This window comes from Calypte anna, chromosome 13 (assembly GCF_003957555.1).
Source record: "Calypte anna isolate BGI_N300 chromosome 13, bCalAnn1_v1.p, whole genome shotgun sequence".
Taxonomy (NCBI): domain Eukaryota; kingdom Metazoa; phylum Chordata; class Aves; order Apodiformes; family Trochilidae; genus Calypte; species Calypte anna.
In genome coordinates this window covers 13,895,096-13,911,077 of record NC_044259.1, presented here as the reverse complement: position 1 = coordinate 13,911,077, position 15,982 = coordinate 13,895,096, and the positions used below count along the sequence as shown (strand labels likewise).

Below are 15,982 nucleotides of genomic sequence, written 5' to 3'. Positions count from 1 at the left end.
GAGTAATAGTTTTCCCTAAGGATATACAAATAAAACCTGCATCTGTGTAACAGGAGCACGTCACAGCAACAAATACACACTGTGGGGAGGAGAGGAAAGAACTCCCCAGGCCCCTTCCAGTGTCCACGCACATGGTGACCTCACCATGTTAGGTTTTAATCACCAAGTTCTTGAGAAACCACAGGAAAGAAAGAACAAACTCTCAAGCAGAAAGAAAACAATAAGTGAAAAAACAAAGCTGAACATAGAAAAGCGTGATGAAATGTCAGTTCTTAAACCTGGGCATGAATAATCACAACTCTGAGAAATCTGGTGACTCAGTACTGCTGTGGGATTAAGAGGAAAAATAGTTCCTGCAGCCTATGGGAGAAGTAATTACAGCCTCACTGTACAGCATGCAACAACCCATGGCAGAGGACATGAAGTGCACAGCACAGTCAGATACTAAAGGGGGTCCAAGCTTGAGCAAAATCTGGATTCTGGAAATTTAACTTTGCAGATTTCTCTTAGATCAATAAGGAGGTAAATAACAGGAGTGAATTCAGACCGTAAGTACTAGAAGAGCCAACAAAGTCCCAAGGGAAGCATGGACTGAAATAATATTTGCCTCAAATACAATTTTAAAAATTAGGTAACAAAATGTTATTCAGAGACGCTTGTGAATAAAAATGTGCAAGTACAAAGGGTAAATGACCTACATTTCAGAGGCTTCCAAAGCAGCTAAGACTTTTTAATTGACAAAATAAATGTCATCTCCTTCACACATTTCCTCTGAAAAAAAACCTAAACAAAACAGAACAACCCTCCACCTCCAGAGATGAGAGAGGGCTTCTGAGAACAGGCTAGACCCCATCAGCCTATGTGGAGCTGGAGGTGCCTGCAGGAGCAGCTGAGTGAACCCCCCCAGGACAGCGCAGCAAGGGGCAAGGGAGCAGGCAGAGCCCTGAGGAGTCCAAGGGGGGGTTTGGGCAGACAGACACAGAGATCAATGCAGAAATAGCTCGGGGGGACCAATCCAATCGCATCATCTGTCTTTGTGGCGCTCATGTGACACAGGCAACAAAAATAAAGGCTGTGTGGGCTTCCACACCCACCAGCAAGCTGCCAGCTCTGCACACAAACAGCCTGCGCTGCCTCTGCTCTGCTAACAGCCCTGTGCAGGGTGAGGAAGGGGAGTCTTGTGTGCTGTGCCTCATGGCTGGGCAGGATCCAACCCCTCCAGCCAGGCTGCTGTGGATCAGGAGCAGGCAGCGAGCTGTCCCCCTCCCTCCTCCAAGCACAGACCCACAGCAAACACAGCCTCCAAAGTACCACTGTGGGCAGCCAAATGATGGGTCAATCAAAGCACCTCATCCCACATCCTTTCAGACAAAGAAACCCACAAAATGTAATGCCCGCAAACCTCATCCCAATGCTGTCTTTCACAAGTCAGACTCAAGCCTCACCTGGTACCTGAATGACAGAATAATTCAAAACATCAGCATTCCCTCTTATACATCAGGGCTGTGCTGAGGAGGCAGTAAAACAGGCAGAGAGGCTTCAAGCAGACCTTCTTCAGGGGACAGACTTGACAGTCACCATCCCCTTGTGAAGGCAAACCCCTCATGCACCATGCTCAGCACCCAGTGGTTCTTTCCCTGCTCCTCTCTGCTCTGTTCCTTTGTCACAAGACAAACTGCAGCAGCAGCTCACAGGGCCTTGTTTACCCAGCACAGCAGCTTGCCCTGCCTCCTACATGCTGCAATCCAGAGAGACTTCTCAGGGCTTCTGTTGCTTCCTAAATCAGAGACGTGCTGAAAGAGAACACGTGCATCATAGCACAAAACCACAGCCTCTCTCAGAATAGGGCAAGGGCTCTGAAGCAGCTCACGAGACTTGCAAGGCAGATTTCTGCATTACTGCTTCCTCCTTCAGTTCTTTCAAAGTCCCTCCAGGTATCTCACATGGACCTAGCAGCATCACTGAAGTATCTGTTATCCTTTCAAAAACTATTGTCTCCTTCTAAAGGGATGGAAATTACTTCCCAAATCATCCCCCATAGGATGGTGACAAGGAGGACCAGCCACCATTTGAAATGCTCCAGAAAGCCAGTAGAGGAAGGGACATTCTGTTAGGGAGTGCTAGGTCCTGTCTCTCCTTCAGCAGTGGAAGATACAAATGGAAGATGTGCCTGGTTTGGGGCTTCCCAAGGCTATTTCAAAGAGAAATGCCTAACCAGAGGACAACAGACAGCTTAGCAAAGATCCCAATGGCATCACAAAAATTCATGAGTCCAAAGTCAGGCCAAGTCTATAGGGATGTCAGTGAATGTCAGTGAAGATGGACAAGCTGCAGGTCTCAGTTTGGGCCACACTGCTCACAGCTTGACACTGATCATTCCCTATGGTGTAGCTGCTGGCACTGCTGGGGTCCCCTCCAGCTTCCCACACCCCCCAGAAAGACTCCTCTGCCAGGGACTCAGCATGACAAACAATGAAAAAACCCCAAACCAAACCCCGACAACCAACCAACGTTCAAGCTGTGGTTTTAAAATGTCCCCCAGAGTGGGAACCACCACTCAGCTGGCAGGAGATCATCCACTCGGTCTTTGAAAGAGGGAGATCCACACCTTAGAAATTTGTGGTTAGTTGGGCTGAAAGCAAAGGGAGAACTGGTCTTTGCCTGACCTGCTGCCCCCAGGGAGATGTCAGGGGGAGGGGACCAGCAGCTGCCAAGCTGTCACCCAGCCCAGGGGAGCTGCCACATGACTGGGTTAGCTGATTACTGTTTAACTCGCACTGTGAGGGATTACACAGCCCAGAGAATTCCTGCATGGAAACATGAGCAGCTCTGCGCCACTGCCTTCCCGCTCAGGTCACCTCTAAGGATCAGAGGGTTTTTCCAATATTTTTTTCTTTTTTTAACTTCTCATCACAGGCACTCTCAAATCCTCCCTGAGGTGCTCACCAACATGGCCATTTCCTACTCCCACTGTGCAGTGCCAGTGCCCCAGGAAACACAAATGCTCTCTCCACCTCAGCTCCCCACACTGATAAAGCCACCATGTCAAACTTCACATCCCATCTCGCATCCAGACATCTGTTTACACCCTAAGTGTCGCCCTCCCCCATTACAGAAGGGAAAAAAGCTTTCCAAATGACAAGCTTTTTCCTGAGAAATGCTATTATCTGCTTCCAGTAAAGCAAATAAAATGGGGTCTAATCTCAAGACTTTTTAAAGAAAAGCAGAAATTCCTAGACCACAGGCAAAGGATCGTGAAACGGAGGCAAAAACCCAAACGCAGACAGTAACAACCTGGAGCATACAACCATTTTCTTTATGTTTAGTTAAGTCAGTTCCTAACCTGGAAAGAACAGCAAGGACAAGAAAAGGAAGCTCAGCAGCTCCTGACCAGACTAATTTTACTAGAATGACTTCAAATAAATTGGTCACTCCCCTCCCTTGGGATCAGCACAGCTTTTTATGCTGCCCCACCTGAGCACAGCCTCCAAAGGCCCCACACTATAGGGATCAGGAAATTTTGTTCTCTTCTTCCCTTCACACTGAGGTTGCATCTGGCATTAGCAAAATATCCCAGCCTGCAGCCATGCACCCTGTAAAAAGGCAGGGCTGCTAAAACACACTGGGATCCAGAGAACAAGGGTGTTATTTCGGGCAGCAGCCAAAAGTGCCATGAGAGATTAAATGTCCGTGACTGCAAACCAGCATCGGCAGAGCTGAGCCTTGAAACTACAACTCCTGTGCCAGCAACTTCTTTGATGTGCACCATGAACATTTAGGGCACTGCACACGTGCTTGATGTTAATGATGTATTTTCATGACCCAAGGTCTTGTTCAAGTGAAAAAAACCAACCCAAAAAGCAGTGAGCCAAACCTCATCATAACCTTCCTATGACTCAGCTGCTACCCACACACCCCACACACCCATACAACCACCCCATACCCACATGTGGGTCAAGGAATTAGTCAAGGATGACCACCATCATCCATCAAGTGTAGTAAACTGCAGACCTAACCATACTAACCATACTTTTCCTCTCAAGGAAAGAAATCCTTTCAGACCATGCCTAATGTCTCTGCTGCAGCTCCTGCTAGAGACACAGCCAGAAGCCTCTGTGTTTGAGATGGCCCATTCAACCCAAAAATAGCATCTGGTGTGGAGCAGAGTACCTGTAAACATGGCACAAAAATAAGGGCTGCAGGCTGCAAGGACCACACGGTGGGCTTCCATCTCCACAGTTTCAGCCACAATCACCACATCACAGAGGAGCCGTTTGCTGGAAAAACACCAGAAAAGACAAAGATCAAAACTCCTGGTCAGGTAGAAAGCTACATCCATATATCCTGAAAAAGTAAGCACCACTATAGAAAAGGCACCTGAGCTTCTGCCAAAAGCCAGCAGAAGGTCCTCTTAATCTACTGGCTCCTATCAGTGTTTGCCTACAAAGTTAAGCCTGACTCCTCCCAATGCTGCAGCCCTGCCCAGTTCTGCTTTTTCCAGAAAAAAAAAAATCTGGGTGGCAAACTAGGCATGTATGCTTCCTGGAGAATGGGTATGGAGTTCCTTCCACCTCTCAAACACGTAGGGCTTGGAGAAGGCACAGAAAAGCTTAAGAATTTAGGCACTACCTGGAGACAAGTGCTAGCAGATCTATAAGACAAGAAACAGCCATGCCAGGAAACATCAGCAGCACTTTTATCGTCCCACATGGGAAAGGTAGAGTGGAAAAAGAAGTTATTTCTGTACTTCCTCACATGTTTGACCCTAAAGAAAGTGACCACCAAAACATCTCCTGTCATGGACAAGCACAGAGGGAGCCTCAGCCCTCTCTCAGTGAGACAGCAATCACTTGAGTTCATCCATGGGCCTAAGGACTTCGTTTAACACATAAATTAGTCTGGGATTAAGAGTCACTGAGATAAAAGCACAGGGTTCCAAAGAGAAACTACAAAACTTCTGAGCTCCCCCCTGACTCATTGTACAGCTTTGGAAAAGTCACTTCATTAACTAGTGACCTTTTCTACCAGCTCCACGTTATGTCCTTAGAGGATTCATTAGTTAATGTTTGCACAGGGCTTCAGAGATGCAGACAGATAGAAGTGTTCAGCCTCCCAGTAAGTTGGTTTAAGATGTTTGAGCATACAAATGCAAAATAAGGGTGTTCTTTTCAAATGTCAAGCCTGAAAAAGGATCAGCATCTGTAAATCTAGACATTGCCTTCCCTTCAGAAATGCTTATCACCTCACTGTGCTTTGTCTTTAGGAAACTGCATATCAAATAAACACATGCAGAGCTTCTAATGGACTAGGTATGTCTCCCTTACTGCACACAGTGGAATACATGAACAAAACATCTGCAAAATGGAGGGTGAAAGCTGGAAAACAGAAGGAAAACAGGAACTGGTACACCTCAGTTTGAAAGGGGTGACAGTAATAAGGAGAGCTCTTGAACAGCCTCTTAATGAAGGCTTTCTCATTTCTTTCAGCTCTGTTCAATTCCTCTTTGGACTACAGTTATCTAAAGTACTTCTCATGAAATCAATTTCATCTACATTTGAAAGCTAAAAATTTCAAGTGAGCAGTACATCACTAATAGGCTAGGAGCTCAGCAAGACTTTTCTAGACTCTCTGTGCAATATTTCTAGACACATTTGAATTGAGGCACTATTATTCAAGGTAGCTATTAAGACTGATTGTTGACAGCTTAAGGGATTGCAAGCTCAATGCACATACAATAGCCTTGAGAACTGTGTATGCCAGAACAGCAGCAGGAGCTCAAAGAAAGGAGTGCCCAGGAAAAGAAAACATCAAACAGGTGCTTAAGGGCAGCTTTCAGTCTTCTATGTTTTATCACTTCAGCACAAGATCTACCTAAGTACAGGCACTATGAAACATTGTCCCCCTCCATCTATTCCCACTATGCTTCATTTAGCAAAAGGAAAAATAGTAGCACAATAGATTTCTGAATATAGCTGCACAAACCTCTATTTTCAGATCCTTTGCTTTCAGTTACAAAGAAAGGACTAAAGGGATGCCAAAAAAACAAAATCAGACTTTGCTCCATGTAATTGTTACAAGGGAAGGATATTTCCATTTTCAGTTCCTGTGCAACTGAGAATCACTGTCAGACACCCATGGAAGGAGACATTTCTAATGCTTCTCCAGACAGAGAACACGTGTATTTGGAAACTGCTTAATCCACAGGAGGATCCTTCTGTGGATCAAGTAGTTTCCCAATATACTATTACAGCATCTTCTGAGTAATTTGAGTGTGCAGGAAGAGTAAAGGGTGTTACCTGCTTTTATCACACCATCTGGGTAGTGAGGGAACACATACATTCACGTGTGTGACACGTGTACTTTCCATGGGAATTATTTTAAAATCTGGGTTTCTAAGTTTCTATTTAAATAGTAAAAGATTCAAACGAACTACTCAGATAAATTCTCACTGAATTCTGTCTGGTTTGTGGGATAACAACAACCAAGAAACAATTTAGGTGTAACCACTGCCACCACACTGCTGATGTGATGACAGCAGTTCTTGAAGACTGTGTCTGCTGGTATTTTTTTCAGCCTCCATTCTCCCTGTACCCACGCAGTGGTGTAGAGACCAACGTGTTCTCTTCTAACCAGTATCAGGATTTTTGAATTTGCAAGTAGAGAGCTGACATTCTTCCTGAGTTGTTGCTACTTTATTCACCCCCTGCTTTGAAGTCTTAAGCCCAGATTGAGTGACACTGTTATTTAGAGAGAGTAAGAACAGTACATTAATAATCTTAGGTCTATAATTATGTGTAGGTGTCTTAATGTCTGTAATGTTCTATTACTGGTTTTCAGACCATTAGCTCAGTTAAGAACACAGTTTACAGCTGAATTTGCTGTAAGTAATGGAAAAGACTAAATGAATGATCAACTATAAATGAAGGCTATTGCTGAGATGTTTTTGAGCCATAGCTGACTTCCTTCTGCTGAGAAGACAGAGAGGTCTGAGACTGGGAAGAGCAACCCAGCACAAAAGGGCTGTATTTTAGCTGCCTCTTTCTACTTGTTTATTAATATCCTACACGCAGCCATTAGCAGTACCAAAGATGGCACAGATTTTCTTCTCCCAGAGGCCCTTCTGTTTCAATCAGTGCATTTCTGCTAAACCAGAGAGGGTGCCCATTAAGTCAAAAGTTACCTCCGTAATTCATTCATGACCTTGAATGCCTTTTTCATGTGAGAGTGGTTGACTGTCACTGTGCGCTGGTCCTTTTCATCTTCAGCTGCCTCAGAGGATCGGGAGCTCTGCTTAATGCTGAAAACAGGGACCAAAAAAAGAGCAGAAAGTTTCATTTGATAACATTTAAAAAAAAAAAAAGTATCATAAAAGTGCAGCATAGGGTATTATGCACAGAACTACTTGCATGTTATTAGCCAGCTCAGGTTTGTCGTATGAAGAGCATCAAAAAATGCAGCAACTTCTGCATGGATGGTGAAAGCCAACCCAGCCCACATTTCAGTCAGCAGAGAAGGAAAGGAAAAAGTGCCAAACAGTTGAGGACAAAGCCCAGCCTTACAGGCTTCAGGCCAGGAAAGCAGTATAAGTTGAAATTCAAGCCAGAACATAATTGCATCACTGAATAGAAAGAGTCTTTAGCACTGGGAACTACAAGAGTACCATGGATACTTTAACATCTATACAGAGAGAGTTGGGTCTCCAATGTTCTGTCTGAAAAACCCAAGCATACAATACATGATTTGTATCTTCTTCCATTGAGATAGAAAAGGACTATTAATACTCCCTGCACAGCTTCCAATGCATTAGCATTACACACATCTCATTTCCATTTTAGAAATAGATCTGTTTAGTGCCAATGAAACATACAGAAAGCCTTCCTAAACCACACTTTCTTACCAGAGCCACCAGCTATCTAGACAACATCAAACCAGATGCACTCAGTTGTGTGCTGTGTTTAACCAGGCCAACAGGTGCCTAAGGCACACACACATCCCCATGACTCTGTTGGGAGCATTGACTCTTCATACAGGATTGATATCAGGTCAATATCTCCACCTCCCTGATCTGAAAGTGTGTGAAACCACTCCAAGCTAAAGGAAAAAACAGCACTTAGAGACAGGTCCCTGCTCTGCTTATACCCACAGCTTCCCCTTTAAACCTGTCTGCCCATGTTAAAAGCTGCTGACCCCACCACCACCATCCACCCAACTGCAGACCTTCTTTCCAAAGGATTGTCTCTCTCAGGTTCATGTTTGTCTCCTCCCTGCTGCCTTTCTTAGTTGGGATTTTATCACAATGAAAAAGGCTGAATTGAGTTAAACTAACAGGCTGGGCAGTCCAGTATCCTGCTTCTGTCAGTGACCAGAAGATGATTTCTGAAGTAGGGTACCAAAGCCAGGGAAACATGGAAAGATCCTTCCCCAGAGCATCCTGACAGCCTCTGCTCTTGTGTATACACATATATATCTATATACATATACTCACAAGTGACTTCTCCTCTGAAAAACACCATTACTAACAATTTACAACCCCTTGACAATATGAAACCCTTGCTGAACATTGCACCCTCCCTGTTGCCTGCTCCTGATCAGTGGCTGTTACCAGCATGGTGTCTCTTGAGCCCACACAAAGTTTTTTGCCCCCCAGCTGTCCTGGTGGGCTGCATTGTCCTTCTTCTAGAAACAAGATGCTGAACAGCAGCCAAGCCACACGCAGCTTGAATACAGGCCTGAACACTGAGAGGCCTCCAGCTCTGTGCCCGAGACAAAAGTTCATGCCAAAAACCAGACAAGTCCAATTCCTTCACTTTGCTGAGCAAGTGAAACACACTCAGTGATAAGAGCAGGGACAGCTGGTCTGCTGCTGGCCACGCTTGGTCATCGTCAAAGACAGAGCTTGAGGGGTCCAAAATCAAGTGATGTACACAAAAATCATGGGGCTTCTTTAATAAGGAAAAGCACACCACAGAGATTTATTAGCATTTTATTAGCATTTATTAGCACTTCAGTGCCAGAAACCAAAGATTCATTATGTCCAAACTTTTCTGCTGGCAAGAAACACAGTTCAAAAGACATGGTAAGTTTCATTGAACACTAAAGTGAATGTCAGATCAACTTCCTAAAGCCTCAACTTCACTGTTTGTCTGTGCATTTTAAAAGAAAAAAAATATGCTTCAGAATTTCTGGAAAAGATCAATCAGTTCTTCCCCAAAAGCATGAAAAGTAGCTTTTTTAAAAGCATCCTAAAAGACATCCTCAGCTTTGTTAGCAGGGGTGGATTTTACATTTTGCCAGAGGCCCACCCTAAGAAAATATTGCAGATTGTCTGGTTAAAAACTTGTTTCGAGAAAATCAAGATATGCTATTTAAAGTTTTTCCAAATGACTCATTTAAAAAAAACACATTTGAAAAATTAATGGCCAGGAGCCTTTAACTCATCCCTGAGACTGACTCAGCTTCTACAGAACTGTGTTCCAGTAATGGACAGAGGATGATTTTATCTGGGTGAAGGATTTCACACCTCCCTGCACACACTCTCAGAGATCACCACCACATTTCCAACACAAAAATGCAAGAAGCTAAATGCTCCGAGCAAGTACAACCTGCCACAGAGCAAAAGACCTCAGAAGACCAAACCAGCACATTGCACAGCCCTTTTTTTTTCCCTGAAAACACCAAGAATTATAACACTGTTGTTGTATTAATAGAGCAAAGCAAAGGATGAACAGGGTGCAGAAGAAAGGCACTGGCCAAGACCACCAGGATATGCAGGAGCCCCTGCACTCTGTGACACAGAAATTCCCCCCAGCACCTTCGTGTTTCCTGATGTCCTCTCACACCATCGGGACTTGCAAGCCTCCTGCCAGGAGCAATTTGTTCTATTCCTGGGCTATCTGAGGCCAGGCACTGAGTGAATGGACAAATTATTTAATTTCCCTGGGCCAGCTGAACATCCTCGTTAGGGACACAGCAGGATTCTCCTAAAATAAGCAAAGAGGCTCTTACTTTCAGAGAGTGCCAACCCCACTGCCACCTCCTGCGTGGCCTTTCAACGCTGTCCCCAAGTGGAACAAACAAACTCTGATTTGAGAGTTCCTGATTAAGGTAGAGAAGCTAATCAAAACCCTGTTTATACCATATTCCTCCTCTCCAAAACCTATGAGCAGGGCTGGGCTCAAGCCACCCATGGGCTCTCAGCACTGCTCCTGCCCACACACAGCCCCACACCAACCAAGAGAAGGCATTTGAAAACCCCATAACCTGTAGCTCTGCTGCATGCACGTATCAGCTATAAAGTTGGGTTGCCTTAGTTACCAGCAGTAATTACAGATGTCTTTGTAGATTATGTGAAAGAATAAAAGCTTTCCTTAGAGCTAAACTGTCCCCTGGCAAGATGATTGCCCTGCTGAGAGCTGGTAAACTCCAGGAACAAAAAACTCAGCTCTGCCAAAACCAATTCTAGCACTGGCTTCACTGGAGCCAGAAGCTCACCCTAAAGGTGAGGCAGATCTCAAATGTGTTCTCCTTCAGAGCACAGAAGGCTGAGCTTCTGCTCCTGTTTCTGGGAGAACAGCCACCAGGTTCAACTCTTTGCCCAAGCATGGACACCACCAAGGTCCCTCTTAACCAGGCTCTCACTTTGGAGAGCTGATGGGACACCAGACATGTCCAGTCTCATCCTACTGTGTGGCACTGGGGAGGCTGGAACCCGAATATTTAGATGGATTTTGAGAGGATTTCAGAGAAACATACTGCTATTAAAACAAATGGGAGGTAGCATAATGGAAAGTACTTCCATTTTTTTACTAGCAACATTGTTTTCCTGTTTTGTTGATTTTTTCAATGCCTACATCAACACAGAAATGTCAGCTTAGAAAAAACACACAACTGGTACACAGCAGATCCCCAAAAGGATTTTCATAGTAAAGGCAACCTCAGGGGAAAAGCAGACTTCAGGAGCTGCTAAGAAGAAAAGCCTTTCCTGACTGTAATGGAAACAACACAGAATAATTCAAAATATGACAATGCTATTTGCTTCCTAAGGAAAATCCAAATACTGTGAAAAGATTACTCACACACAACAATAAAGTTAAAATGACAGTTTTTTTAATCCTTCAACAACAAAAAAAAATTAGAATCTCAGTTTCTTTATTCCTCATTCAAACTCAAACACATCTTGCAAATTCCAAACCAGAATTCCATGCCTGATGACACAGAATTATGTAATTTCTCCAAAAACTGCAAGTCCCTACCAGCACAGTAGGAGAGAATCAAGAATCTTAAAAAATGTCTTGCTAAAGGTGGATTTTTCAAGTTAAATCCCCCTTGTTCTCAGCTGCTTCTGCCCATATGCAATGACATGGGCACATGATACCGCTGAACAACTCGAATGTGCCAGTTATCAGGATACTTGAGTCCGGACGGGCTTGGGACCAGAGTCAGAGGTGATGTGAGCACCAATAATGTGTTTGTTGCTGACTATAAAATGGAAAAAGCAACAACATTAAAAACCAAGGGGAATTCTGCTGTCGTGAAAGTCACAGACTAACATTTGAGCCCTAATCTGCGTGACAGGGATTTGAGTTGACATGCTGGGCAAAAGTACAAAAAAATGGGAATGGAACCAGCCCAGGGAGCTTGCCCACCAAGGTCATTTTTCAACACCTCTTCCAGGACTTGCTTAGAGCAGGCAAAGCAGTCTCAGTGCAGTCCCACATGATGTGCCCTTTGAGACTCAAAAGCAGGTGAATATTTCCAGCTTCCCCTGCCAAGAGTCAAACCCCACAACGTTACTGCCTATGACCAGCTCAGGGCCACCTTCCTCTTCCTGAAAACTAGAAATACAAGCAGCAATTTGGGTAATCATTGCTCACTTCTAGAGGCAGAGAATATGCTGATGGGGATAGTCCTTCATGCCCTAAAAACAGATGGTCCAAAAAACAAGGATAAGGCAAAACAGTCCAACAGTCCATGTACTTCACTGGTGACTTGCTGTACCCCAGCAAAATGAGTCACTCCAGTCAAAATGAGACCACTGCTGGGACCATAAAAAAAGGTAATAACAGTGCCAAGGATGATCCTAGCTTAGGGTATCAAAACAGCTCCAGGACACTTTCTCTAATACTAGACTCATTTCTATGTAAATGTGTGTGTGTATATATATATATATATTTTATTCCATGGGTTAGTATCTGGAGTAACATCCAGAGGTGGCCACTCTCACCCTTACGTAAAGCCAAAGCTTTACACTGTAATTTAAAGAGAGGTGTTGGGCTGAAATTTAGGGTTTGCACATTAAATACACAAAAATTTGCAACCCTTGAGGCACACGGGGGTAGAAGCTTGCCCTTCAGAGCCAGGGAAGCAACTCCCACAGGCTGCTGTGACTGCTTTCCCTTGACAGAGGGAAAATTTCCGGAATTTGGGAGTTGACCCCAACTTAATTTTCCAATGGATCATATTTAAACAAAACTTCTGTCAAGCCCTGACGATGAGTCCTACCAGCAGGTCAAGCTCCTTCCCTGTTCCCCCACCCCTGCAAGGTCACCAGCACAAAAGGAAAAGCACTCAGCATACCCCGTTTGAAAAAAAACATAAAATAAAATACCAAAACCAACAACCCAGCTTAATGTTTAGCTTCAAGCAGTACAAGTGAGCTTCTGGTGTGTGTAAGGCACTCAGAGAGCACAGTGGGAGGACGTGGGCAATGGAGGAACACTGACCATCTCTCTGGACCTAGGAAGTCCCTGTGTAGCAATCAATAATCTCTTCTGTGTGTTCAGAGGGCATTAGGTTGGGTCTGCAAGCACTTCTGCACAGAGGTTTTAGAGCAAAATCGCTGCCTCGCAGGAAATAAAGTGTATAAGGCTCAGCTGCTGTGCAAGCAAGACATGGGATCCCCTCCTACCTGCCATAACACCCGGGCAGTGCTCAGCTCCCACATACACCTACTGGTAAATTGAGCCCCAAAGGCTCCACAGACGCTACAGATTTTCACTTTCATCCAAAAAAGCACCAAATATCAAGTGGGTATGTCCTCAACTGAATGACAAAGTCAGCTCTTGGAGATTTAAGATACAAGCAAGGCAGACACAAACCCAGCATTTCGAGAGGCACATCTTGGCGGAGCACACCCGAAGAACATCAGCCCACCTCTCCTGACACACAATAGTCCACCCTTCCTGATCCACACCTCCCGCGCTCCACGAGTGATTCTTAAGCCTCCCTTACCTCGTTATTCATCTCTAAAACGCATCCTACAGATCAACCCCACCACCACCACCTCCCGCCCCGTTCCTTGGGTTTGGGCACACGGGGTGAAGCAGCTTATCACCGTGACAAAGCAACATCTGCTAATAACACGGCAGGCGCCGATCGCTGAGGGTATTTCTGCAAGCGGGGAGGAATGCAATGCACGGGGGGGGCATCCCCGCATGCCTGCGCACAGCCGCGGAACGCTCCCCGGGGAAGGGTATCCCCATCCATCCCCGGGACACAGCAGCCCACCCCCCCGCATCCCTCCGGCCAGGCACTGCGCACCCCGCGCTGCCAGGGAGGACACAAAGGGCGGCGGTACCTACCTCTCCTCTTCCATTGTGCGGGGCGGCGGGGGCCGGGGCAGGCTCAGCGCCCCGGGCCCGGCATGGCTGCGAGCGGCCGCCCCCGCCCCGGGCCGCGTCCTGCGGGAGCGGAGCGCTGCGTCCCCGCCGGGCCCCGCCGCAGCGACTGCCCGCAGCCCGCCCGCCCTCCGCCGCCTCCTCCTCCTCCTCCGCCTCCTCGCAGCCTCCTCCCACGGCGAGCTTGCGAGCGTCTCCGGGCAACGGCAGCTGTGGAGGCGGCCCCGCCGCTCGCCCCGCCCGGCCCGGCCCAGCCCGGTCCGGCCCGGCCCCCAGAGCAGGTTCTGAGCCCCGGCTCCGGTCAGCGCCGCTGGCACAACTGAAGGAGTCAATGCACCCAGCCAAGCATCCCTAAACCAGCCTAACATCCCTACGATCCCGATGGTAGCGAGCGGGATCCACCGGGCAGAGGGACGGGAGAGAGCTGGTACCCGGGGGGAGCAGCCCAAATCTCCCCGACATCCGTCCATCCATCGGTCATCTGGCTGGTGATACCACTCCTTACATCAGTGCCGTTGCCTCCCCAACTCGAGTTGGCCTCTGAGGAGCTGGTGGATGAGCTGAGTGGCCCAGAACTGTTTTAATTCTTGCAAGCTAAAGGCTAACGAAAAGTTTTAGAGGCTGAAAATCCCGGGTACCAAACACAAGGTCAAGCTCACACATGGGGCAGTGGCCAGAGACAACTGGTGAGAGCCCTGCTGAAAAGGGAGAGGGTCCCAGCCCCTCAATCTCCCCACGTCTTCTGCAGAAAGAAGGATCCAGCTTCCAGTTCTGCAGTTTACAGATATCTTGCTGTCCTTCTCTGCAACCTAATGGGCCAAATACATGCTGCGTAGGATCAGATGAAGATGCTGTTTAACCTAAAGCACTGGCCTAAATCAGATTTGCCATTTTGATTCTAGATGGTTACTGTTGCAGGGACTTTTCCATAAGTAATTTTTTTTTCCTCATTTATTAAAAGATTTTTTTTTCAATCTTATTCTGCAATGAGTTGACTGAGAATCTTAACTACTCATCATCCCTGTTCTTCAGATAAGACAATGTAACACATCAGGATGTTAAAATACTTCATCAAAGTTGCATGGAGATGGAGATGAGAGTACTGATTTTTAAACACCATTTGACAGCCTCCTGATAAACAGAAGAAATACAGATAAAACCACAGTCAACCTTCACAGAGCATTCAGGCAGAATTCCTGCATTTTCCCTTTGAGCATCCCATTAACCTCTCAATTTAACACATCCAGATCCACAAGTACTTCCTGACTGTCCATTCATTTTTACACTCTTGATGCACAACATGCAAAGCCACAAGATACAAGTTCAAATCAGAGAAAAAGTAGCTATGCTAAAAATAGTAGAATTTACCTAGAAAACAAGGATTGGAGCTTGTTTCCACTGAGCAAGTCCCTCGTTAATCATAAAAAGTCTACATACAAGAGCAGGTCCTGAAATTGCTGTGAATTATCTGTGTATTTTCTTAACACATAGTTTTAAAACAACAAAATATTAGCCTTTCTCTATTAAAAAAAAAAAAAAATGTGCATCTCTCATCACTCCACCTAAGAACTACATACCAAACCAGCAGAACCCTCTTACATGTTTTGCCCCAACAACACCTGTATTGCTGGGCTCTACAAACTGCAGTAGCAGCTACAGAAAGGTAAATCCCAGTGACAGACAAGAGTGAACCAGGGAATGCCCTTGCTGGAATGAGGCAAAAGCATTCCAGTAATCCGAGATTATCTTTATAGCAGCCTTGCAAAATAATAATGACTGGGTAACAACTCCAAGATGAAAATTTCTTGTGGTGTTTTTAAGTGCTAAGATTGGTATCTTGAAAGAGCAGGTGGTTAAAAGGAATTGGTAACACCTGATGGGTGGAATTTTTGGGCCTCTCTCAAAAATTCCTAATCCCAAGTAGCCCTCCTACATTCCTCCTACACCTCATCTACCTTCTATCACTGGCAACCACATAACTGATGCTCAGAGTAGATGGGTCCACAGATTGCCTGTCCCAGACAGTGCTGCCATTCCTTAGCCCACCAAAACCTTTCCAGGTTCCTGTGACAATCTTCAGATCTACAGTGCAAGAGCAACCCCCACGACTCTAACAAGCTGTAGGGAGACAAGAGGTCAAAGCATTACCAGTGACCCTACAACAGCCAGGAATTTCTTCAATTAAAATGTCAGGAAGGGAGGGAATAAAAACAGCCCCTGCCAATCTGATCCAAAACCCTCTCCTAGCCCAAAGTCTGGCAGATGGTTTAACCCTGAGGTTGTAAGTAAAGCACATGGAGTGTTTCTGAGATTTTAATTCTGTAAAGAGCACCAATACATCCAATCTCCAGAGGTTCAGCAGAAGC

The 15,982-nt window shown here is 45.7% G+C and overlaps 1 protein-coding gene across 5 annotated transcripts in view; it reads right to left on the bottom strand.

The window, feature by feature from the left end:
- KLHL3 (kelch like family member 3) overlaps positions 1-13,697 on the bottom strand; it is a 43,787-nt gene extending 30,090 nt beyond the window's left edge. For 4 of the 5 annotated variants that reach the window (XM_030459262.1, XM_030459261.1, XM_030459263.1 and 1 more), the window contains exons 1-3: positions 13,581-13,651; positions 7,181-7,297; positions 4,171-4,277 (exon numbers count right to left, since the gene is read on the bottom strand). In XM_030459262.1, coding sequence (XP_030315122.1) covers positions 4,171-4,277; positions 7,181-7,297; positions 13,581-13,594 — 238 coding nt within the window. In that variant the 5' untranslated portion in view covers positions 13,595-13,651. Of the gene's footprint in view, positions 1-4,170; positions 4,278-7,180; positions 7,298-13,580 lie in introns of all 5 variants that reach the window. The other variant, XM_030459260.1, reaches the window with a different exon arrangement.
- Between the last annotated feature and the right edge of the window lie 2,285 nt (positions 13,698-15,982).